Here is a 27,315-nt window from a genome sequence, read left to right as displayed (position 1 = left end):
CATAGGCATAGATAGGTACAAATGGACCCAGCATACGCCAAACGAAGATAAATCACTGTACATATTAAATAGTAACAAAGTCCATTGATTATCATCATATTTAAATACATCTTACTGATAGAGTATTGTCTCAATATGGCAGTGTTTGAAAAGATTTTTAAAACTATTATGGAACAGAAATGTTCACCGTTCGCGGACACATAAATCACCAAGGGGATACATCACGACGGTAGACAATGTTGTATAACTCCGCCGTTTTGTCCTTTTAAATAATTACTAATGTATGAAAATAAAGATATGTTGCCTAAGTCCACATTAAAAAATCCTAATATTTTACCCAATAATTATCTGAGGAAAACAAGTTTAAATGGACCTACTTTTTTCAGGCCTATAAAGTGGTGTACCCCCTTGAATGTACTTTCTATGCTCATGGAAATGCAGTTCTAGCTTAAGGTCCCTTTTCATTGCCGCGAGTGTACTGTAAGTAATTGGTGCTTGGATAATTGCACAATTCGCAAAACCCGGGTAATCCCTGCGGTCCAGGCGGGCCTCTCATCCCAGGAAGACCTGTCGATAAACGAAACTAAAAATACCAGTACCAGGTCTTAAAAACGTGTTTGCAACTTTTTTCTCCTTACCTGGTCTGCCCGGTTCCCCCCGTTCTCCTTGCCTGCCAGGCAATCCGACGCCATCTTTGCCAGGTGGTCCTATTAACATGTACCCTCGTCGTAAACAAAAATTGTAAATATAATAACTGTTAGCCACGAAGAAAAAACATTTTGCACTACCAGGCAATCCTCTTGGCCCCACTGGCCCTTCCACGCCAACGCCTTCCGGTCCTCTATCACCTTTCTCCCCCCGTTCACCGGATGCACCCTGAGGGCCCGTAGGGCCTTGTGGTCCAGGTAATCCGAGGAAGCCGCGTTCTCCCGGCAGACCTGAGGGGCCTGGATCACCTACATTGTTACAAAATAAATGTAATTATTAGAATTTGTTTATCGAGAAACGTAATTTTTGTTCTTGTAATCCATATTTTACTAGCCAAAGCCATGCATTGTTAAGTACATCTAGTATTTACATTTTTATAATTTTACATAAATTATTACTCTGCACTGTCCAGCCAAATTTATGTCTTACTTTATTAAGGTGGTACATAAATATTAGACGGCTAAAATGAACGCTTTCTTTTCGGTTGGATTGAACAACGAATAATAACTGAAACCATTTGCACGATTTACAATTCTTTACTGCAGATATAACACGTATTTAAAGCCAGAAAACCTTCAAAATATTAAAAATTAAGAAAAGTAGGAATCGTCAAAGTGACCGCTGCGCTGAAAACAAAATCGTTGTAAACGTGTATTCTCTGACTCAAAATCTACAAGGTAAAACTTTGTTTATAAATTTCAATAAAAATTCGCAAAATCATGCAAGAAATATTAACTTCGTACATTTTTCCTGAAATAGTTCTTTAAAAAATGTTGAATAATATCTTCCATAGTTCTACGATCTTAATGAACGAGTTTCACCTTGTTGATTTTAAGTCAGAGAATACTCATCTACAACAATTCACTACATTTTTAATATTTTGCAGGATTTTTGGTTTTAGAATGTTATATCCACAGTAAGAATTAAAAAATGTAATGACTCAAGTTATTAGTTGCTCTTGAATCCAACCTAAAAGAACCCATTCATTTTAACCGTCTACATGATAACCGTATACCCCTTTCAATTAAAGAGAAATTGATTTCTTCTGTTAAGGATTACATTCAATGAGAAATAAAATAGAATAAAGATATTATTAGGCTTTGTCGGAATTCGTATGTTATGATGATTAATACGGTCACGTATGCGATAAATGTACCGAATTTGCAATTCATTACGAATTACAGTTGCAAAAAATTTCTTTTGATAATTGTCATTTCGTATGCAACACGGCAACAAAATAAATACAGGGTTTCTCGAAATATGTGTGTTTTTAGCGACAAACTTAACATTTAAGAATCTTAATAAAAATATATGTATCTTATTTGATCTTGTTCCTCAAATGCAGAAAATTGTACTTTTGAATAATTCATAAAAAATGACCGAGGAAAGTATTTAATTATTTCCAGACATTAAGGTTCGAATCCCTGTCATTATCTTCCTACATAATAGACAACATTATGTCTCACCACGTTTAACAAACCAGCGAATGAATTGATTGTTTTGTTAATAATTCTTCAAAATATAATCGATTGTTCTATGTTATTTCATTTGTGCATATACAACAGTATGTTCTATTTTTAATATTTATGTATATAATTACTACAATAGTTATATTCGTTCATCTGATTGAAAACTTCTTGTCAGCAGTAGCACACATATTACGGTACACCCTGTGTAATGTGAAATTTGTTAAATTAGAACAAAAGGAATGCGGGAAGAACATCTTGGAAGGCTTGCGTTTATAGGTACCTGGGATGCCCTGGGTTCCGGCTCGACCAGGACGGCCCTGTCGGGCCAGCCCTGGCAACCCGGGTGGCCCTCGAAGACCCTCTGTTAGTTCTTTCAGCCTCTCTGTGACACATGCAGGATTCCATCGTCTTTATCGGCACACGGCAACGTGAGATGTTAATCCTCGATCGATGGATCGATCGATCGATTGTTAATCGAGTGGACGCGCGCATCCGCATGTATGTGTACGTGAGTCACGCCACTGGATGAATGCCGGCTCTAATTAAGGTGAACGTGGAATTTCAAGCAATTCATGGCGGAACGATGACGACGATGATCATTGAGATGTTCGCTATGATTATTCGTAACGTTTAACGATGGGTTCTTTTATGGCGGTCTTATTCGCCGCTAAATAATACCAAAAACCCACAGCACCGCCATTCTCTACAGTTATGTGATTAAATGCAGGCAAATGACATTGCTAAACTCCTTTGTACGATGGTGTACCTGGGCGACCTTGTGGACCAGGTGATCCAGGACGACCTGGACGGCCTCGGCCTGGTGGACCAGGTGGACCTTGCATCAGTGCTGACACCTCTGTCATCTGCTCTGTATACGGTATGTGCCAATAAAAGCTGGAATTATCTTTCTATTTTTTACACAGAGACATTGCGTCAATCATCTTTTACGAGAGAGCTGTTTCTATAGCCGACAGGAGAACTGAAATGTTTGTCTCATTTACGTAACACACCTGACTGTGCTTCCGGGTTCGTAGGTACTAAATTTTAGAATAACTAATCGAATAGCAATTTCTTAGAAATAAATCTGGTAGCCCCTGTAATCCTGGCGCCCCGTCCTTTCCCGGCATTCCCGGTGGTCCGATTTGACCTTCTGGACCACGTTCACCAGGAGGTCCGCTTTTGCCTGGCTAATACGGAATAATAAATTACACATAACCAATTTTCAAGATTCAGTTAATGAACATGTATAACAACTGTGTCTGGATATTAAAAAATGTTATCAAAATTTACACTATTGTAATATATTATCGTGAAGATATCAGCGAAACTCATTTAAAAGTGCAAAGTAACACTTAAGTCACTTACTAGCCCCGAGGACCCTGGCACACCTCTGGGTCCACTAACTCCTGGACTACCGATACTTTTCAAGACATCGGTTGCGCTTAATATGTTTGCTGTCGGACTCGCAGGACCGGTTGGTCCAGGAGGACCAGGAGGGCCTGGTGGACCAGGTCGTCCTTCTAATCCCGGGAAACCAGCGATTCCTGGTATACCAGGAGATCCCTGTCAAATAAACTCCATTTTTATGTCATACACGTGTCTACGCTATTTAACAATAAACTCAAATTAACCCACGCCGTTTCCGGGTAAGCCCCTTGGTCCAATAGGTCCTTGTTCTCCTCGTTGACCTCTTTCACCTTTACTACCTGGTTTTCCATCAAGACCTGGTGGTCCATACGAACCATCAATCCCCCGATGTCCTGGTGGACCTATATCTCCTGCTGGACCAGGTGGACCCTATATGTATATAAGAATAAAATAAAAGAAAGCTGAACCACTTCGTTTCTAAATAAAGTGAGCGTTGTATAGGTATTATTTTATGGTTGTGATAATATGGATTTACTTGCACTCCAGGAAAACCTGGAGGACCAGTTTTTCCTCCTATTCCCGGAAGACCTGGTGGGCCAACAGGACCTGGTTCTCCTTTAGGTCCTGGAAAACCATCTTCTCCAGGTGTGCCAGGAGAACCTTCAGGGCCAGGTAATCCTGGTGTTACCGTACCAATACCGGGTATACCTAGATGAAATAATTAATTAGGTTATTGCTTGGTATGAAAACACCACTGTCCAATTTACGCACCATCACGTCCACATTCTCCAGGTTCCCCCTTTTCCCCTTGAGATCCAGGTGGCCCTGGTGCTCCGGTTTCACCTCGGAGGCCAGGTGATCCTTGCTGACCTGGGAGTCCTGACAAACCTGTTGCTCCTTTTGGACCAGGGTACCCTGGAGTACTTGGCTTTCCATCTGCTCCAGGAGTTCCGTCTTTGCCCGGTAGGCCTCTTTCTCCTAACTCACCTTTAATGTAAATGTAATTGCGAATAATAATTAGAATCCTTTACACTTGTTTAGTTATACATAGCACGTAGTTTAGTTATTAGGAAGTACTATTTAATCTACACTATCGTCACTTACCACCTGATTGTATCTACGATAATGATAATTGTAATGCAAATACAATTTTCTGAAATACTCTTGCTACTTTGTTTCAAAATTGCGAATTACTTTAACTTTTTCCTTGCTAGCAATTCGCAGACACATACTTATTTGGATATTATACAAGCAATCTTTGGTACAAGTGTATGCAGTGTAGTGTTGCCGCATTTGACATGGGTTTTGCAGGCAACGTCAACTGACAAAATTGTAAAGCAAATTGGCAGCATGTGTTGCAACATAACATGCGTCAAATTGTTTAAAGCAAATCTTGCATCAAACTTGTAGCCAAGACTTTATGACCAGCATTGGGCAAAATTTGGCTTTGCAGGTTTTGCTGTCTGGGATGATTGATAATTTTCTTTTCTCGCTATTTATTGCTAAATTGTAAAAATAATGCGTTTTTGTGCTCCTTAATTTCGTAAGCACGTACATTTGCATTGATCTTCTCGTTTACTCATTTTCAATAAAAGAAGACGTACTCAGCTATATTAATGGATACATAATTCGCTTCTGTCAAGGTGCACGTAACCTCAAAACGTGAAATACGACAATGAGCTGATTTGTAATTTGTAAAATTTACTTGTACAACTATACTTGTTTTATTAAGGAACTTGTTCCTACGGTGAAACAGAATTTATTCTATTGGTAACTTTTTACCTTTTGACATGTACACTTTAATTCTACAAGAAGGGCACGGTAACATATGTAGTGGACTCTAACATTAGGGGAATCAAATGGCAATGAATTCAGAGCCCCTTCCATGCTAAGTTCTACCAGTTTACGTTGACGATGAAGTTCGATAAGAATAAAAATGTTAATAATCGAATTCTCTGATATCGTACTAACGCTTCGTAGAACAAGATTCATAATTTTCTAACGTGTTCTACAATGCACAAATCACCGATGCCAGGGATGCATAGCTTTCTTCATTCCTCAAAATATTAATTGTTCAGCTCTTACCAATCATTTCTAATAGTGCATACATTGACGGTATGTTCAAGCGCCAGCAATTAGATTCGTGTTCAGAGCCGCTATTCGGTTCTATCACGAGAACGGCATACATTCAGTGATTAATAAAAGGAATTGGTTTACGGGCATTGCGGCAGATTGCAACAAATTGATTTACAATCATTCTGAATGGCTGTATCTAGGTCGACGTCGATGTGTCTAGCAACATATTGCCTCCGTGTCATCTACCATTAAGCATTAGAATAATCGCTTCATGGATTATGCATACATATACAGGGTGAATCTCGTGGCGATTTCAAATAATTCGTAAGTTATTTGTTGCGTGGTTTCCAGGAGGACATACAATGCTGCAATCTGATTTTTGTTACATTGCTTTTTCATCGAGATATGAGGGTTATCTTCAGTTTTTTAAATGGAATGCCCAATATTTTTTCTCGAATTCGGATAAAGCAGAAAATTCTGCGTAAAAAAGTATTACACCAAATAGGGTTCGAAGTGTTGTCCATTATAGTTAATGCACTTGCGTAATCGGATTATGAGTGAACGTAAACTTTTTTTAGTGTTTTTGCAGTTATTGCAGCACATGCACTAATAATACGTTGTTGCATATTTTCGGCCGTCGTTAATGGCTCGCAATAAACTTCATTTTTTAATATTCTCCAAAGGAAATAATCAAAGTCTTAAATCTGGCGAGCGAGCTGGCCAAGGAATGTTACTGCCACATCCGATCCAACGATTAGGAAACATTCTATTTAATATTTACTGGGATTGTCGAGTATAATGTGCTGGACAGCCGTCCTGTTGATACCACATTATTTGACGCATTAGACACGGTACATTTCCTAATAGACCTGGTAGTGTTTTGAACAAAAATGTAGAGTATGTTTAATCTGTTGGTGATTCTTCAATGAAGACCAATTATGCTGCACCAAACATTCACTTTCCACCGGTATTGGTGGTCAATTTCATAAATCCAATGTGGATTCTCTTTTACCCAATAATGCATATTTTTGGTATTAATATCTCCGCAATTTGTAACCGTGGCTTCGTCAGTTGTATGGTAAAGAAGAGCCCGTAACCCGTAACGTGCAAGTAATAATTCTTTTCCAAGTGGAGAACTTTTGGAGATTTCAAGGTCACCTACATTTTTTTTACTGGTGTACTATATTTATTTATTTGTAATAAAACAGAGGGTGTTTAGATGATTTTCACTGTTCGTCCACCATATTGTCTCGGCCATTGTGAATTTTGAAAATTCAAGTTCAAATTCGTTGCTATCAGCCAGCAAAACCACTGGGAACAATTCTTTAAATTATCAGAATGATATAAAAGTTCGTCCACGTAGCGTATGCTAATGAATTTTGACATCTTTGACCTCCCATATCTCAGAAACTGTCAGCTTAACTTGAAAATTTATTGTGATTAATGTCTTATCGTAAGGTATTATTTGGCACAAAGTTTCATATCAAAATCGTGAGACCAAAAACGGGCGATAAATTCCCTCGTTTTTGGGTCACTCTTTCAAATGGGAGGATAAAAATCTGGGCAAGGGAAGGATAGGGTAGATGGAAATGCCTCGACACTTAAAGCCATTAAAACGATTGCTCTCGACCTTTAAATGCATGACTGTTGACACACTTTATTAGGAAGAATTATTTCCTCGGCGGTGTCAGTGACCTTTTCCAACATTGCAATTAGCGCACTAACGAACCCGAAGGATAAGAGAATGATTTATCGCCCATCCCCAGAGATGTACCAATGAAGACGTTTTATCCGTATAAAATACTAGACTTTCTCTCTAAAAATAAACCGACAGCATAATATTATAGATCCTAGAAACTTCTGTGTTTATATAGAAAAATATTTGTCAATATAAATCAAGCAGAAGGTCGGTAAAATTCACAGATTAACACAGTTTCGCGAAAGGAATCGGGGATTAAGCTTTTTAAGCTCGCTGACATAAGTATAATGCGTTTAACGATGAATCACCACCGACCACGTGAACACTCACAATTCCACACGATTTCTAACAAGATTGAATTAGTTTACGCAGCACTTCAAGGATTACTTGTCGGATAAGTCAACCTAATCGTATTGAATAGTAACAGTTAACATTTGACATGGTCGTTGTTAATCTTTAGCAGGTGGACCCCTAAAAATAGATATCGACCGAGTACCTTTTTGACCTTGCTCTCCTCTGTTGCCATCCACGCCTGACTCGCCCTTTGAACCTTTCTCACCCGGATACCCCTGAGGACCCGACGGTCCAACGAATCGTGATAAAACGGCACGATAGTCACTAATATTTCCCGGTGGGCCGGGTACGCCAGGATGGCCACGTGGTCCTGGAAGACCCTGGTCCCCTTTCAGTCCAGGAAATCCCATGTCCCCCTATTGGGAGCAAAAGAAACGTGAATACACTGATTAGTTTGTTTGGAGACGTTGACAACAATGATATCATAAGTCTGAGGCGTGGAACGGGAGGTTGCATGCGAGCAGATGCATTTGAAGAGCCCAGGGGAAAAACGATCATAGTCCATTCTAAATGAAAATTGAGATTTCAGTAGCATATGTTACAGCTTAAACAAAGTTATCAAACTGTAGTAGAATAAGAAGGAGAAACGGAGCTGACCCAGAAAAATTAATGAATCAAAGAATCCTGGGTTCGAAGAAGAACAATCAATGTCAGAATTCTACAACGGAAGAATGATCAAAGTTCAACGAGGTGGGGTATTTTTCTGTTTCTTTTGTTTTATCACACTTTAACTGCATAACACGTTTTTTTATCATTTTCTTTATTTTGTGTTAGAAACCTTAGAACCATTGCCAGTATGATCTTTACTCCCATCAGCAAAAATAATTTTTTTCCTAAGGAAAACTGATCAGAGTCCATCACTTTTTTATTAAAATGACATTATATCAAAGTCCTGAATATGAAAACAAATGTTACTGTCACAGACTGTATGAATATACCCAGAAAATCTTATAAAAAAAGAAAAATATTAAATTTTTTATGGCGCAAAGTGGGGGGGGGGGTACACAATGTTTGTTGCTGAAATACTGGAAGTTTTACTTTTTCTAACTATGATCGTTCTTCCCTTGGACTCTTCATTTATGAATGGATGGAAAAAACTGTCTGAAAACAGTAAAACAGAGGAAATTGTGCAGGCTCTATAGGCTAATTATAGGCGGGAAGTAGTTTAAATAATTAACCTGTTAACTGAGTAATTTTTCGAACCTCGATGTTCGCATAAGCAGAATTAAAGACGTATATAAACAACCTGAATGCATTTTGCCCTACAAGAAACACATATAAGACGTAACGTGTGTTAATACAAACATTTCGATCTGATGAAATGAGAAATCCCCTACGTAAATGAATAGAAAAATGAAAAGTATAAATAATAAGTTAACTCGTCTTGCCGAGTAAATAGGTTAAAATAACGGAATAAAGATTAAGAAAGAAGTTTGAGTCAAACCGAATAAAACAAGGTGAAATTTCAGATAAAAATGAAGGTTATGAAAATGGGAATATGGCTGACCGAAACAGAGTAGCGGGACAAAACCATAGTAAAATGTTAAGCAAGCTAATAAAGGAAGGAGACCAAGAATATTAAGGGTGTACCATGAGAATGGTGAGGTACACGGGATAAATGAGTTTATGGAGAAGAAAAAGGACGATGAAAGGGAGTGTATGGACGAAAAAGAGCAATCAAGTCAAACAACAGGCAAAATACAAAAAGAAGATAAATTAATAAACGTACCCGTTCACCGTATTCTCCTTTTGGCCCAGGAGGTCCAGTTAGCCCAATTGGTCCTTTAGGGCCATGAGGCCCAGGGAAACCTCGTGCGCCGGTTAATCCTTGCGGGCCCTGGTAAATTTGTGACAATAATGTGACATAAAGTTAAAACTAAATGTATTGCAATGCATCGTAAAATATAAAGCGTTTACGAGCACGCACTGTCTTGCCCCTTTCTCCTTGTAGGCCAGGTAATCCCGGTCGTCCAGGTAGACCGGGCTCTCCCGTTTGGCCGGATGGTCCAGGTAGCCCGGGTAAACCAGCTAATCCCTAAGCGAACAAAGTCTTTTATGATGACGCTGACGTTATAGTCTCGAAAATAGGCACGATAATCACAAGCGTTTATTAAGGAGTCAATTATTTGCTACGAAAAGAGGGGAAGGTATTCCTTTGGAAATAGTAATTGCTGTTCAATTGAACGAAGGTTGTTTATTGATGAAGGAAATTCCCTGACTCACATCTGTGCCATTAATTCCTGGCGGTCCCTGTGGACAGATAATTTCGCAGCCGGGTCGTCTCAGAGGTAATAAAGGGCTGCTCAGGCTCTTCTGCAATTACGTTAATTACAGCCGCGGGGTCTTAATGGATTACGAAGTTGTGTAAAATGTATAGACTTACCGGTAGTTCCTCGCAGGTTTCGCGTTCTGGTCTAGCGGGGTTACAGTTCAAGACCATCCACTGTATATCGATCTGGAAAACCGTTTTAGAGGAAACAGAAATGGCAATGAGAGTCGAATTTATTGTAAACAATTAGTAGTAATAAATAACAAATAGAACTCACGTGTAGTTTGCCTTTTCTTTGGATTAACTATTTTGTATTATGTTTATTTATAATATTATTAATCCTCTGTGTGCAATTTTAATGATTACGATTATGTTTCAACTACTTGTACTTTGTTATAATTTTTTTAATCGTTTAGGACAAGTATGTTTGTATAGTACATCGAAATATAATTATTTCAAATCTGTTATTTAATTTACTGTTAAAAAGAAAATATTACAAATTATCGGAGACGACAACTTAATTATACAAGTTAAGAAATTAATGGAGAAATCATCTTAGGGGAAAGTAACGTAATAAGTAAGTAGGAAATAAACAAATTAATTTATGGAATTAATTAAAAGTACGATTGTTTGAAAATTAATTCAAAGAAGTAAGATTATTAAACATCCATACTTCGTGTAAATAAAAATACATTCTGCAAACTTTTTCAACTTTAGGAAACGTAAGGCCTGTAGTACCTACTACTATACGTGTATATGTATACACATACGAAACAAAAGTTGAAAGTCTATGGCTCACTAATTTACATTTTAATGTTTCAGTATTTAAGGTAACTAAAGTAATCATTAACCCTTTAAGTGCTCACGAAATAACCAAATGTGTTAAAAAAATGTCCACGTTTTTATGACTTAAATTGCTTGTAACTGTTTTAAATGACATAGAAATATATTCTACGCGTGTAGTTTTTTATTTTTTCTTACCTAATTTTTAATAATTTAAAAAAAATGTTTTAATATTTCTTTGTATGGTACATTTTAAAACAGATATATTGAAAACTAGACAATAGAGTATTCATTTTTGTTAAGGATACTCATTATAAATGTTGTAAACAAAATACTTGAAAGAAATGAAACTACATTGTCGATTCATTTGACGATCAAGAACAAACTGATTGTGAGTTCGTGAGCAGAAAAATACCTTCGTTTCTAAACATTTGATTCATTTATTCGTCTTTACATGTATTATTCTATCTGAACTTCTTATAGAGTAAATTATTTATATGTTTAATTTTTAAAGGTATTTATTCACCTCTTATAAACTGGCTATTATAAGTTAATAATCTCTAATAAATAAACTCGTATAAAGTAAACGCTCTGGCACTTTTTACGTTGTCTGTACATGTATGGACTAAATGCTCTGGAACCTGGATCTTATTACGTTGACTGTACAATGTGCGGGCGAAACACTCAAAGGGTTAATGACAATCCTTGAGAGGGTACGAATGCTTGCTCAGGAATTTGTTAAGCGTTCATTAACACTCCCGAGAATAATAACAGAACTATGCACGGTTTGCCTCAAAGCAATTTTTTCGTAAGGTGTTGGCACCTTTATATTATCAGTTATCTAAATTAATTGTTTTCTGAAGAGATGAACTGTTTACAATAACTACATATACAAATTTTAGAAACACTTCTAATTGAAAGACTCTTTATTCAACATGGCAGAGAGACATTGGGTTTCATTTTTGTTCATATTCATTTATTATTGTCATAGCAAGGCGAATACGTTGGTAACCATTAATTTCAACCATTACACTAATTTTTCTGATAGTTTTCACATTTTCTTCATTTTAGCGTAGCACAGGTCAAGTTATAGATGAGCTAGTACAGCTAAGTACAAAAATTACTATATTATAAATCTATTATTTATTGTTGATTGTAGCAAGAAAAATGACAAAAATTAGGTCTATGAATAAGTAAATTTTCGAAAAGAAAAATATTGAAAGAGAAGTACAATATTTTTCAAGGAGAAATGATAGGTCATCTAACTGATGACTAGACTTGGGATTTTATGCATTTACAGCCTATGGAAGTCTATAAAATACAATAGTGACTGCTAGTGTGAATCCGGCTTAACATTCCAAATGAGATGTATGAAAACAATTATGATAATATAAAATCTGTTATTCGTCGAAATTTTCATTTTCATAAGCTGACTGTCACGTCATCGTGGCACTGATACTTTCCACATCGTTATATTTACTTTCTTGTGGCTTATTCGTGAAACTGGGCTAATAATAGCGTCACCACGTTTTTGTATGCGTGTTACGCTTGTACTATTCGAGTGCTGCACTAAATCTAGTTTGTCCCAGTTACGTCTCAGCCTTGTTCATTACAAAGTGTTTATTAATTAAGTGCCTTTTAATTGCGGCATGCTACAGATAAATTTGACGCATGGACAACCGCGAGCGTCCACCGTCGATGTGTCGTAGGCTTCTACGAAAAACGCGTGCAGTTATACATATGTATACTTGTATGTGTTGAGATCCCAATTTTGCAAAAAATTGGATACACCAGGTTCTCGGAAGCTTCATTCATTAAATTTTTCTGTGAAACTCTAACGCACTTTATAGCTCTATGACCTCTTCGTACTTTTATTATCCACTACTTATTTAGTATAAACATATAGTAGCACTTCTGGTATTCCAACACTCTAATATTCGTACGTTATACATTCGAAACAGAGTGTCTCCTAGTCAAACTTAGGCAAATTTTACTTGAAATAAAAATAGGAAACAACTATTTGAAATAATTTATTTCGGAACATTATTTTCAGTATTGTTATTTGTAAATAAAAATATTATCGATTCATTTGAAATAATAACAATTTCAAATAATGAATTATATTGTTATTTCTGTATTTCAAATCTGGCCAAAGAAATAATACTCAAAATACAATGGACTCTTACAGTATTGCCTTCGTCGGGGTTGTAGGCAAATAAAATGACAATAAGTCGAGAGCTCCCTCCGTTGAAACTGTTACAAGAACGGAAATCATTTTGTAACTGTTACGGATATCGGTACGTAAGCACGGTTCTGGTTAGGGATGTGCGGATCGTCCCGTGTCGCAGGAACCCGAGCTTCGGGCCGGGTCGGAAACATTCGGGCGGGATCGGGCGAGAACTCGGTACTCCCGAATTGCTCGGGATCCTGAAAATTTTGGTGTCGCGTCCGTTCACGGGGGTTCTCTTTTGAATCCGTCTGAGGTTGTAAATCACAGGCTCGCCAAATTAATATTAAGCAACTGTTTTAATTTTCTCGTAACTGAGAATGAATCGTATGATTACTCGACCATTGGAGCTGACGAATCGTGAGTTACTATGAACGAGTCTTGTCGAACGTTACTTGTCGAATGATCGAATGGACGAGACTTTTTAAACAAATGTGTGTTTCAGAGTGTTTTCGAACAAATGCATCTTCGAGTTACGTGTGGCGTCGCTTTTGTTCGAAGTCCGCCGAAGGCGTTACCATATTTCGCCTCTTAAATGGTTGCGTCCTGATATGGGGAGACAAATTCTTGGGTTTTCCTGAGTGACGTGGAGGTGGAAAACCTATCCTCCAAGGCGAAGCGGATGCCACAGAAATATCGCACACGTGGTCACGATGCGACTTGACCGCGACGAATTTTCGAGAGTCTCCCAAGTTGCTCTGATATATACCTATACATATAACCTTGCAATTGGTTTCTGTAAGGTTTATGGCCGCATTGTCTGCGTGTCCCGGTAAGGCCCGACACGGACGGGTCCCAAGTTTACCGTGCGCACGTGGCCGACTGTAGACCAAATGTTCGGGTCTTTTGTAAATTATTCCTCTATAGTAACAAAATCTAAATTTAAAGTAGTCGATGTCGAAAAAGTCTAAAATGAACGTACAGAGGAAGTAAAGTAATAAAAGTTAACGGTATCGTCTGATTCTATAGCCGTCGTTCCTAGTCTATGACGGAATACTTATTAGGGATCCCGAGACTCGACTCGGACTCTGAGCATGGGCGGGCAACCCGACTTCGGATCGGGTCGGCAAAACTCGAACGTTATTGGCTCGGGATCCCGATATCCAGCTACGGAGACGGAAAGGGTTGTACCTTTATTCTCATCTTTTATTAACCAGTTGATTCGGTATTTAAATATTTATATAAATAAAAAGACGATATTGGTGGATGACCAGCGAAGTGCCATTTTGTATGGTACCTTGCTTTCAAAAATACCACACTGAAATCAATTGAATTTCTTAAAATTATTTTTTTTCTTTAATTTTTCTTGTACTATGGTACCTTGCTTTGAAAAATACCACACTGAAATCAATTGAATTTCTTAAAATTATTTTTTTTCTTTAATTTTTCTTGTTTATGAATTTTATTATTTTTTGACAATTTTTATGTTTTTAATAACATTAACCTTTTCAAGAATGAATTGTTAATCTTTTATCAAATAAAAATGTAATCCTTCCTCGTTTTTCGTAAAATTTATAATAGTCATTGCTTAATTTTAATTCCGCATTCTGTGAGGGAGTAAATAATCAGTCTGAGGTTTATTAATATACATTTTAAGATATGAACAAAATTTTTATATATTATTAATGCATAAATCTGCTATGATTGTGACGTGAAAAAAACAGGTGCCTAAGTGGTGTACCTAATATTTCGAGATCCACTCATCTAAAATAAACTAGTCAATCTTTTCTTAAAACTTATAGAATTGGTTATCATTTCAAGCAGATTCGGAAGTTTTGGTTAAGAAATATATTTTCTATTTCAGATTTTTTACATGAAAATATTACATATTTTTGGATCACTTTGACAAGAACAGGTACCAATCAACGAATTTTCATTATTTATTAATAAAAGTGTTTGACACAATAACCACACCTGTAAGTTTTGAAAAAAAATTTAGTTTTTTTATTTCAAGGGGTGATTTTTGGGATTTATTTCCCAAAAACTGTAAGATCTTTTTCAAAAACTATTACCGTATCTGGAATAGCGTATTTTACAGAACATCTCATAATTTTTTTATTTAAAAATATTTATCAATAACGAAGTTGTGGGCAATCATTCGGGCGTCCTCCCAAAAAAAGGCGTTTTGCGATGACTATTACTGCTCGGTGATGGATTATCTGAAATTGAAAATTCAAACAGATATATTTAATTTATTAAATTATTTAGTCTTTGAAGGAAGCACTTTTTTCATTGCATATTTATGTTTTTATTGATCAAAAATGGGCGAAGTTTTGTCAGAAATCGCTACTTTACCTTAAAACATCGGCCATTTTGTCCCAAATCAATATTTCCAAAAGTCCTTCGTTCAACGACTGGATAATTAATATGTTAAATAAATCTTTTTGAATTTTTAATTTCAGATGATTCCATACCGAGCAGCAGTGGTCACCGCAAAACACCTTTTTTAGATAGGACCTCAAGGAGATTGGATACAACTTCGTTATTAAAAATATTTTTAAATGAAAAATTACGAGATACTCTCTAAAATACACTATTTCAAATACGACAATATTTTTAAAAAAAAAAAGTCATGCAATTTTTGGGAAAAGGATTCTGAAAAATCACTCTATTTTCGGCCTTCTGACTAAGCATAACCAAGCACGAAATCCAACCACCTACGATCAAGTAATTTGTGACACACTTTATCGCTAATGAAAGTCACATTACATGTTACGCCATACCACGCTAAAAACGCATTGCTATGTAATCCGCCAATGATCGACAAAAATGCTGGCTGTTTTCGTAATTAAACTGGAGCCACTATAAACATGGTACAGTGTATCCCGTGGGCAATATATCTACGTTAAGACACCCGGTAATTGCGTCGTCGATTGAAATTGACTAATGAATACTCCGGATACCCTGTTAACATCGCTACAGATCCTATCGCCCCATCTCGACTGCACAACGCGCGATGATCAAACTTACCGGTAGAGTGAGCGTGGTGTGGGACACCTTCGATATTGAGATTTTCCCATCCACTTTAATCGGTCCTCGGGGTCGGGTGGGAAGGGTGCCAGCGTGCTCGCAGTCGATGTGGACCATCAGTTTGCCACCGAATGCTCCGATACTGACTTTGTGCCAGTTTTTGTCAAACAGCTGTATAAAACAGAAATTACAAAATTTTGTTTGTTGATACTATGGTCACAGTAAAAGTGCCGTTTAGGGGATGCAGTGACGCATGACACGAGTTCCCATGGTAGCGTTGACTACCAATCACAGCGCGTAAAAGTCGCCGCTGCACAGTGGGCCACATCAAAGAATTAGCTGTTCACAACTGTTTTAACGTTATTTCAAGACGTTCAAGTCGTCTTGACGTCAGCTATAATATTATTAAGTAAAAAATATGTAGTGACCATACAAAAATCAAGGTGACCTCATTTTTTATTTAAACAAATTTTTGTTTTTAATTTTTTATACTGGAATTTGTAGAACAGGAAGTGCTGATTAATCTTTGTTGGAAACATTTTTTTGTCCGAGCTGACATGTGAACAATGAATTATAATTGAAAACTAGCTATTCAGGCTTTTCAAACAAATAGAGTAATGCATAATTCTGGAATCAATAAATTTTATTACATTTAATCAGACTAATTGAAAAATTTTTTTGTACAACAAATAATTCACGAGTTATTTGAAATCGTCATGTTACGAGACTCATCCTCTATGTGTGACACTCCAAGTTCAAAGTCACTGTACTACGTCATTATCTCTGTTTTGTATGTTTTTAATTTTTGATCAAAAAGATATGAACACTTCACCGAATAGAACGCTGAACATGTAACGTAGTCTGTGACGAACGATCTCGAAATAATATGATGCTAGCGAACGTGTTAACGCGCATAAATCACGCGATCGGCATCATTGACGATCAACGGGGCAATTTTCTCGCGAGGCTTTCACGATTATTCGCGGTTCATTAAATGCATCTCAACCAGGCGAGTTCTGTGAAGCGTGACGAAAGTCACGGGGTAATGGTGTTCTCATCAGTCTTTCCGATATCACGCGCACCGTGGAACACGCCTTCGTTCGCGTCCCGCGGGTACCCAGATAGCACCGTACGTCCTAAGGACGTCCGTTTCATGTCCAGTTTATATCCGAATGTCCTACGTCCATTTTGGACATCCCTAGAACGTTCGTAAGGTTTAAATTTCGGATTTTCTAGAAACGTCCGTCCGAAAAGTCCTATGGATGTTCTCAAGACTTAAATTTTGGATGGTTTCGTTTAGTATTTTTGCCAATGTCATTCCGTGCAAATTGATGGAACCCCATGAACAAGGTGTCAATCTTTAAAGAATCAATAGAGAAGTGTAACGACACTAATGGTTTTGTGCGAAAACCTCAAGAAAGTTGAAAAAAACATGTTTTTTCTTAAACTATCTCCAATCAACACCGAATCAGAGTTTTGCTGTGAAAATAGAAATAAACACAATGTACTTGGAGATCACAATCCCCAGACCTATATTTTCATTATAATTCCTTATAAGAAATTTAACCTTTTATTTATTAACATGAACTAACTAGATCTAATTTCTACTAACTGAGGAAATCGCAGGAAACTTAATCTTTTATTTGTTAAACACAAACTAACCTAACCTAACTCCTGTCACTTTGCACAGAATGAAACCTAACCGCAATTTTAAAAAATTGGGAAATGTTTCTTATACGTCTTTTAAGACATTACCATAGCGTTTTTAAAATCTCTTTAAACGTTTTAAAAACGTACAGAGAATGTTACGTTTAGACATTCGGGAAACGTTCTGAGAATGTTGACACAGGTCGTACTCAGAACGTTCCACTTTGTAAATAGAACCTTCTTAGGATACTTAAAGAGCTTAACAAGGACCTAGTAGTAGTAGTAGTAGTACGTTTCTCCCGGGAGAGGGGAAGTGCGATTTCCCCCCCAAGGCCCAGCTGTGGCTCAAAGCGCCGGTAGCTATCACACAGCCCCCGCCACGTTAGCAGGGGGACTGCCGTGGGCATTACCCGGGGCGATTGTTTCCCCCGGTTTTCCAACCCGACCAACTTTTTTAGGCCCGGGCCACATGGAGGCGAGGAAGTACTCGCCCGGGGGGCGGAGAGTCATTAGGATCGTCCCTTCCCTACCTAAGTAAATAGCTATGGAATATGGTCGTCGGGGCAACCGATCCTTCGTCTCCAAAGTGAGTACCGGCTCACTCTTTGCTTCACCCACAGACCGAGTCTGTACCAGGGGTGGAATCATCGTGCTTGCGTACGTTCCGTCATCGAGAGAGAGCTGTGTCGCCTGTTTCAACCCCCTATTGTTCTACCTGCCTATGTCCCGAATATTTCAGGAGCCCCCCCTCCTCTGGTACCCCTCACAAATCTACCACCCCCCACAAGGACAGGGAGGGAGTCCCGGGAATAACAAGGACCTAACAGGGACATATGAACCTTTTCGGGACATCCTCCGAATGTACAGAACGTCCGGAACATACGTCCATCGGACGTACATAGGACGTTTTTGTGTTATTTGGTTATGGATCTGGAGAAAAAAAAAATCATCTCTAAACTATTTTGCACGGCTTTTACCTAACAGCTCGTGACACGATTCACACGTGTCCTGGCGACGACCCAATTCATACGCCCACGCGGCTTGCGATCGACGTTTGACAAAGGATCTCGTGACTGACACGCCACGCCGTTTCGATGCGTCCCAGAGACCGCGGAATCAATCATCTCGCCGCGTCGTCGGTGACACTTCTAAGAGCCGTTCGCTTTAAACTAGATCCCCATTAACAGCGCTCTTGAGATTTGGAGCGATGCGCTTCACTTCCGTACGTTTAATGGCATGTTTTACTGGCGTGCGTGACTCGATTTACTTCAAAGGCAACTCCACCACTATTGGACTACAGGGTGATTCACAAGATCACTTCGAAACTTAATCCACAAAGGTCACATGGGGTTACGGTAACTTAGTCTGAAAGATACCTGGTATTTCTGAACGGTAAAGGATGGAAAGTTAAGGGCTATGGGGGAAAAAGTTTGATACTCCTACCACAAGTTCCCCCCCCCCCACTCATAGGAACGATAACATATCTGAAGAAGTTGAGTGAAATCATTACCACTGTAATGTAAAAACCAATATATATAGTGCAGTAAAACTTGGATTAGTGCCCTAAGCGATACATTTATGGGACAAATTATTTCAACCATATCATCGTATTATTTGATATTTTTGTACCCGATTTTCATTAAATACATACAATTTTTCCTAGATTTTCTACATTTCAGCTCTTTATTATTGTGGATATTCTGAGCCATCAATAAAATTACTTACGATACTGTTGTTGGATTCCAGGTGAAGGAATGTTAACAACACTTTATATAAATTTAACAAGAGGTTTTTATTCAAACAGTTGTATCCAAGTGACTAAATACAGTAATGTCTTGATAAGTGTTCCACATGTTTCCGCATTTGTCGTGGGTTTTGCGGACAAAGCCTCCTGACAAAATGGTAAAGCAAATTGGCAGCAAATTAACAGCAAGTCTTGCAACAGAACCCAGGCTAACTAACCTAGATCAATTTATAACCTAGACTATACTACAAGAATTTCTGCTAATCTGAAACCAATGTCCGTGCAAGGCACTACTTGCCACATGCAAAACTTTAAACCAAAATATCTCGCGAACACCAACACCCATTCTGAAGAAACCTATGTGGATTTTATAATACTATATTTGTGTACTATAACTTCCATATAGTGCCGTTCCAAAAGCTATTTCGACAACCGTGTCATCCCCTTGTAAACTCCGTCCCACGTAAGAATAACCTCGTGTCACGCTATGATGTATTTGGGAGGGCGTTGCAACGTCTGAACCCTCACTTGTGCACTGTTTACGGTGGCGTCGGTGACGCCATGCGTTTACTCTACATCGTCCATTGGTGGAGCCCGGCAGAGATAGCGAGCTACGAGCAATCGCATGTCTCCGAATCGGTCGACAGTAGTAGGGATGCGCAGATCGGTTGAAAATTCGCTCGATCGTGAGGGTACTCTTACGTGGGATGGAGTTTAGTCTTAAAATCACTGAGACTCTGAGTCCATGAAAGCTTTCCCACCGACTTCATATTCGAAGTATCGTAAGAACAATTTGTAATTACAGTCGACTCTAACTATATTGCCATTGTCGGGGCTATAGGGGAGTAAAATGGCAATGATTTCAGAGCCCCCTCCATGCTAACTTCTATCGGCATAGCCTTGACCTCAGCGCCTGCGCAAAAGCTGGATGGTACTGGTGCGCCGGCGTACGCAACGTGGTGGGAGAACGAATTTGTGTGCTCGAAAGTACGTGTGAAGGGGAAGTGCCTCGCGTGGCAATATATTTAGTGGCAATATAGTTAGAATCCACTGTATGTAGAAGGTGCAGGTATTCTCGACCGGGCGCATAAGAACTAAATTGCTTTGAGGGTCAGATGTTCCACTGAACCGTACCATAAATTAAATCTTCACTTGATAGACTAGAAATGTCTATCATACCTGAGTAGGTAAAGAGACTCAGAACTGGGGGAGAGTAGGAGAGTCCCACTACGTATATATTCCGCTATTGAGTCGACTCAATTCGTGCATAGTAGCACGCAGAGCCTGTGGTATACTGTTGGATAACTAGTCCTCTCTTAGGTGTGATTCATAGAAGAATCAATACGATAAACAGTACAGTAAAGTATGCTCCAAAAAATAAATGAGACAGTATCAAGAACTTACTGATGCGAGGGCTAATGATTAAGAGCGCAAGTTCACCAACTCCCCACCAAATACCGACAGGATAATCGCAGATATACATATACAGGGTGTCCCAAAACGATACGACAATCCGCAACAGGCATATTCATCAAGCAAATACAAATCGAAAAATCCTTTACCGTTTTGTAATCTAAAGCTCCATTTCCGAGATATTAGCAGTTGAACGAACTCGAATCAGCTGAGCGGTGGTCCACACGTACGCGCAGACACAGTCAAGAACCAGAGGCCGGTGAATCCGGTGACGTGGCCGTGCGTTTCTTGATTGTGACTGCGTGTATGTGTGAGTTCGTTTAACTGTTTATATCTGGAAAATGAAACTTCAGACCGCACAGCTTGGGCGATCGAGCCAGTATGATTCAACGCAGCGTTAACTTCAATTAATCTCCATATGGTCAATTGTAAAGTCTCCATATTTTTGAAATTTTCTCCGTAAAGAGGGCAAATAGGACCATATCCTCATTTTTTGTACCTTTTTCGAAATGAGGTAGCATCTGTTACATGCGTTACATGAGGTAGCATCTGTTACAGGCGTTACATGAGGTAGCATCTGTTACACGCGATACATGAGGTAGCATCTGTTACATGCGTTACATGAGGTTTTCAATAGTGCCTCGCTATTATAAAATTGCATTCCTTTTAAACAATTACAAAATAAATGGTTAAATAATATTTTCTTCCAAGTCAAATAATTTTTATTAGGTACTCTTACATCTCCACTGTAAGCCCCCAAAAAGTTCATTTAGACCAGTTTATTAGTTATGTTTTATTGAAAAAACGTTGACATTGTATTTCCAACTGCTGTAAAATCAATAATTTAAAAAATTTTCAAAAATCCTTTGAGTGACGTTTACATACTTATAACTAAAGTATAGTCTGTTAACTATAGTATAGTTTTAGTATATAAAGTAAATGTCAATAAAATCCGAAATGTTACTCCAAAAAGTGTCCGATTTCGCGTGGAATTTTGTTCGGAACAATAATGTACTGTGTTACATTAATATAGAAACATAATGAATTAACATTATGGTTTACAAAAAATCGAGCAAAACTTTTCACTGATTTAGTAGTTTGTATTCAATTTACATAAATAGTAATACTCCCGTATACCATTTTTCTTCTAATGGTGTTACAAAAATCTTCGAAACAGAAAATTTCACTTACTCGATCCGCCGCAAACGATAGCGTCTGCAATTCTCCCTCCGCATCCTTCATGGAAATGTCCAGGGTCAGAGTTTTCGCATTCACCGCGATTAAAAACTGGGGCTCGTTTTCCATGTCGACGATTCTGATAATATGCCAAGTATACTTTGGCAGTTTCCTGGCTCTGAATGTGCAGACTACGCTGAATTCATCTGGCAAACCGTTCGGAAGTATATTCCTAGCGCAGTTTAGATAAAAAAAAGTTTAATGTAACGGGTCGAACCTTGAAATCAATTATACGGGGCGCATAAATAATGCAAAAGTGACGTTCAGTCAGCGATTACAAATACCAGTGAAAGAAGATAAAAATGTTAAATTATGGCGAACAATAGGCAATATTTGCAGGTGCAAACATACATTATTTTTCCACACCATCGTCGCCGTTGATGTTCTATGCATTTGGTGTATCGTTGCAACAATTTTTTAAGGGATTTGCGCGTGTTTGACGCTTAAAAATGACCACAATTTTTAGGAATTTTTCTATAAATGTACATATACAAGACATCTCGATGAAACTTTTTACGTTTCATTAACCTATGTTTATACTCTAATTTCCCACTTTTATATAGTCATACAAAGAAAGATTGTTTTCTTGTTATAGAAGGTGCTGATGTAGGCTCCTTAAAAAAAGCCGTTTGCAGTATGCCACATAGCACCTCGTTCAATCATCTGAATTCGAAAAATCAAATTGTTTTTTAAAAGTTTAGGTCTAAAAATAATGGACCCCGTCTGGAAATATTCAACAAAAACAAAACGAACCATAATTACCGCGCGTTTCAATAAAAAGTTACGATTTTGGCCTACTTGTGACACCTGTTTCTTTCAATTTAAAACAAAAATATTCGATTTCAAGCGTAAACATTAAGAAACAATATAATTGTACGATTTCAGATGATTGAACGAAGTGCTATGTTGCACACCGCAAACGACCTGCTTTTAAGGAGTCCACATCAGCACTAGCAGTCTATGACGAGACGCCTTATTGGACAGTAGGCCTTAGTGGACGTACCGTGTGAAGACGCGCGTTATGGTGCAGGAAACACAATCCCACGTGACAGCATTTTACGTCTTTGTTCGGAATGACACGTCGTCGGTTTCTTCAAGGTTTCACAATATGCATCAGCATTTCAAAATGCTGACGAACCGATAACGAAAATGGCAAACTGGGTGAACTCACTGGCGGAAGATTTTGTTGATGCAGGGTTTAGAAAGCTGGTGTAACAGTACACCAAATGACGTGGAAGTCAATGAAGACTGTACGGAAAAATAATGTGTTTATGTAGGTATTGTTCGTCGTGATTCAATATTTTTTTTCCTGTATACATTATGCAGGGTGTAACAAAAATGTTGTCCGACCCGGAAATGGGGCACTCGGGGAGTGAATTGGAACAAGTTTTTCCTTAGCAACAATGTTATCCGAGGCTTTATTAACGAGATATTAACGAAAAAATCCAACCAATCAGAGCGCGAGTCTACCAGCCGAGTTCCCGCAGTAACGCTGCCTACCAATCGCAGCGCGTAGCCACCGCTAGCGCAGAAACTCGGCTGGCAAACTCGCGCTCTGATTGGTCGGAGTTTTTCGTTAATATCTCGGTAACGAAGCCTCAGATTACATTGTTGCTAAGGAAAAACTTGTTCCAATTCACCCCCCAAGTGCCCCATTTTCGGGTCGGACAACATTTTTGTTACACCCTGTATATATATGTGTGCCATACCAGCAACAAATTGCTACTTATTTAAAAAAATTTATTTTAGCCAGCTGTTCGGGGAAAAGTACCACTGTGCGTCGTCTTAAAAGAGATAGAATATTAAATCGTACTTCGTGGGCATCGAGATATCGGTGTCTTTTTCCAATCGGTAGGCAGTCTGCATGCGATTGCTACCTCGAACTCGCGTTACGCCGACGTAATACGTGTGCAGGAGATCCAGTTTCATCCTGCTGATGAAGTCGAAAGTTTGGAGATCGTCTTCGGTGCGGTTGTGACTCTCGCACGGACCTAGCGGCGAATCCGCGACCATTTCTTCCCCGTTGGCATGCTCTGGGACAATCAACAAAACAATGAATTACAGGATCGATCAATACATAGTTTAAAATCCACATTCTTGTACGTAACAATTACAGTAAATCCTTGATGAATATTCGAAGGCTCCTCGGCACGGACAAAAAGAGATCCTCGGATATAACGCTGACTTTTCAACGAGATTTAGCACGATGATAGTGCTTAAAATTCTGAAGCCAATGATATCTGTTTCAGCTGCATACGACCATTAGATTCTAAAATATTTAATATTCAGTGCCGAGGAGCCTTCAAACACTCATCCAGGATTTACTGTATATTCTATTTACTTAGAAAAACTTATTCTCATATGACAAATCTTCTCGGAAGATATCATTTATTCATTGTAGCTGATAGTCATATACTGATATAAAATCTAAAGGGAAAATTTAATTTAACGCTTTCTTTGTGAAAATTGTGATATTTGGGCGAATGTAGGGTACAGATCGGTCGTAGGCATCGTTGGAAATCCTAGGGGAGGGGGGCGTAGTGCATTTGCCCCTGGGCGAAAATAGTAACTTTTGCCCTACACTAGAAGAAAAAAAATTGGATTTTGCCCCCCCCCCCCTCCCCCATCCACATGGTTGTAGGTAGTGATGGGTAACCGAGCAGTTCAAGCTATTAGAACGAGCTCGGGTGACAGATTTATAATCTCAGGGGAGACCCGCGGCTCTGGCACTCGAAGCTTGAAGCTCGATGTCTCTGAGTAAAGATGTTATCTGACCGCCGGTAACCAACCCTCGGACCCTCGGGTTACAATGTAACACACGGAATGAATCACCCATGAATAAAAATTTAAACTTTTACTCTTTTCAGTGTACTTTCTTAAAAATGTTATGAATAAATGTAGGAGATTCTCTTGATGAAAATATCTCGAAACCCGACATAAATCGGACTATATTTAATAACATATAATTCATATCGCGACATAACGTATGAATAAAACATAGTATAATATAACATAATATGCAGCAATGCACTGCATTAATACATTAATCATTAAGATATAAACATAATACAATTATTTTAATTGAAACATATTCCAAAGATAATATAAGAAGCAAAGAGAAGAAATTAATTATGACAAAATATAGTACAGAAACAAGTGTACAGTAAAATGCATAAAATAATATAATGGTATGTAACATTAAGACATAAACTTAATGCGATCATTTTAACCAATAAATACAACATTTGACCATGCTTACGTTCTTAGCCTGTTCGGAGGGTACGGTTTTATGGTCTTGTTGTTCGGCGCGTCGCGTCGGTGAGACCAGCTGCCGACCAAATGTTCGAACCTGCGTTTATTGTATAAGGGTGTAAATAGATTAAAAAGGTACACAATTGAAGTCAGACGGACAAGACATACGGGAAATTGAATGGCTAAATTGGAGTTTTGTTCGAAAGTAATAACCGCTGCTATGAAATACTACGAATATTTACAAGTTAGAATACTGCACGAATATTAAGAATCTGTGAGCAAATGATGGGATATAAATATATTTGTTATAAATAATAACAATTATTTTTACTTCATCGAAAAGGCAAAACTGATGAATTATCCCACCTTTCCCTTAATTCTATATTATTAAATATAGTCTGATTTATGTCGGGTTTGGAATTATTTTCATCAAGAGAATCTCCTACATTTATTCATAACATTTTTAAGAAAGTACACTGAAAGGAGTAAAAGTTTAAATTTTTATTCATGGGTGATTCATTCCGTGTGTTACATTGTAACCCGAGGGCCCGAGGGTCGGTTGCCGGCGGCCAGATAACATCTCTACGCGCCGAGACTTCGAGCTTCAAGCTTCGAAAGCCAGAGCCGCGGTCTCCCCTGAAATCATAAATCTGTCACCCGAAGTATCAGCTCGTATCGAACAAGCTGGAACAGCAAAGCACGGTTACCCATCACTAGCTCGAACTGCTCGGTTACCCATCACTAGTTGTAGGTATGATTGTAGCTGAACGAGAGACGTTTCTAAGAGCGAAGTGTCAATGACATCTGTTTATGGTTTATATCAATAGAATAAAATAATGTGCGGTACGTATATAATTATTAGACTGCGGTTTTTATGCAATACTGCAACTAATAAAATGTTTAATAAATATTGGGAGGTTTTTATTGTATTCGAATCCTGACAGAAATCTTAATAAGGTAAATAAAATTGTTCTTTTGACTTTAAATTTTGTAAATAAATCTGTAGAATTTTGTATTTGCAAAAAGACTCGCAGTCTAATAGGAATGAAAGAAAAAGGTAGTATGTTCACATTCATTATGCATATTACTGGCATGTTTTAAATAAAGAAAACTTACGAATATGTCTGAATTGCGCAAGCACAAATATCCATATTGAGAAGTACATTCGCAGGTTTGAAGTGTACCTGTAGAAATAACGTTTTATTAATTTCACATAGAATGTAAATTTTGCAAAGAATAAATGTGTACGATACATACTAATCACCCTTAGATTGCAGATGTTTATGTAAATTCGTTATCTTGTCAAAAATAAAAATCAAACGAACATTCCTGATAACCAGTTGTGTATAGGTTTCGCGCGAATTTCAGCATAAATGACAAGGGTTGTCTAAAAAACCATAGTCATCTATTTCCGTATTTAACTTAGGCTTTGCAGGCAACGCCAGCTGACAAAATGGTAAAGTTGAAGGCAAAACCGGAACAAGGTTTGCGCAAGCCAATTTGCTGCCTATGTTGCTGCCAATCTGCGCGCAAGTTGTTTATAGCAAATCTTACACCAAACTTGTAGTCATAACTTTATAACCGGCATTGGAGAAAATTTGGCTTTGCAGATTTGGTTGACTGGGATAATATGCTTCGACAATCAAGAGATTTATCAATTTAAAAATGGGAGGTAAAGTTTGATAATCTTCGTTCAAGTTTTCCTTTTTATAAGTTACGCGAGTTTACGAAACTTTGCGAGTCGCGCATGAAATGACAGATTTTTTAGCGACGCATAATTTTATACAAGTTAATTTCACACTAAGTTTAAACGACTGTTGTAAAACAAAATGCATTTCAACAAATTGCGGAAATGTTCAAAATCGTAATATCGAAGATATTTCGGTGAATTCATTTCGGTGGACCACCCTATATATATAACAAATTCCTACAAGAGAATTTTAACTGTCATCTTCTCGCTGACCAATTGCAGTGCTAATAATAATCCACATCTGGAATTTAAATAAAGTTCTATAAAATAATAGTCTTTAACAAGAAATTTAAATAAAATTTTATAAAGCAGTAGTTTGTATCAGAAATTTAAATAAAATTTTATACAGG

At 38.0% G+C, this 27,315-nt stretch overlaps 1 protein-coding gene across 1 annotated transcript; it reads right to left on the bottom strand.

Moving 5' to 3' along the window:
- Positions 1–448: 448 nt before the first annotated feature.
- LOC107193788 (collagen alpha-2(IX) chain-like) lies at positions 449–26,380 on the bottom strand. Its single transcript, XM_015583293.1, has 19 exons — positions 26,332–26,380; positions 23,777–23,996; positions 21,919–22,135; positions 15,924–16,094; positions 10,058–10,129; positions 9,898–9,987; positions 9,602–9,709; positions 9,404–9,511; positions 7,817–8,030; positions 4,317–4,532; positions 4,081–4,253; positions 3,813–3,974; positions 3,543–3,740; positions 3,216–3,364; positions 2,944–3,071; positions 2,458–2,559; positions 789–956; positions 639–707; positions 449–567 (listed from the first exon to the last, which is right to left on the bottom strand). The coding sequence occupies exons 1-19, from the start codon at positions 26,378–26,380 to the stop codon at positions 449–451; spliced, it is 2,733 nt and encodes a 910-aa protein (XP_015438779.1).
- Positions 26,381–27,315: the final 935 nt, after the last annotated feature.

This window comes from Dufourea novaeangliae, unplaced genomic scaffold (assembly GCF_001272555.1).
Source record: "Dufourea novaeangliae isolate 0120121106 unplaced genomic scaffold, ASM127255v1 scaffold24, whole genome shotgun sequence".
In the NCBI taxonomy this organism is placed as follows: domain Eukaryota; kingdom Metazoa; phylum Arthropoda; class Insecta; order Hymenoptera; family Halictidae; genus Dufourea; species Dufourea novaeangliae.
This window is presented reverse-complemented; position numbering and strand designations above follow the sequence as displayed.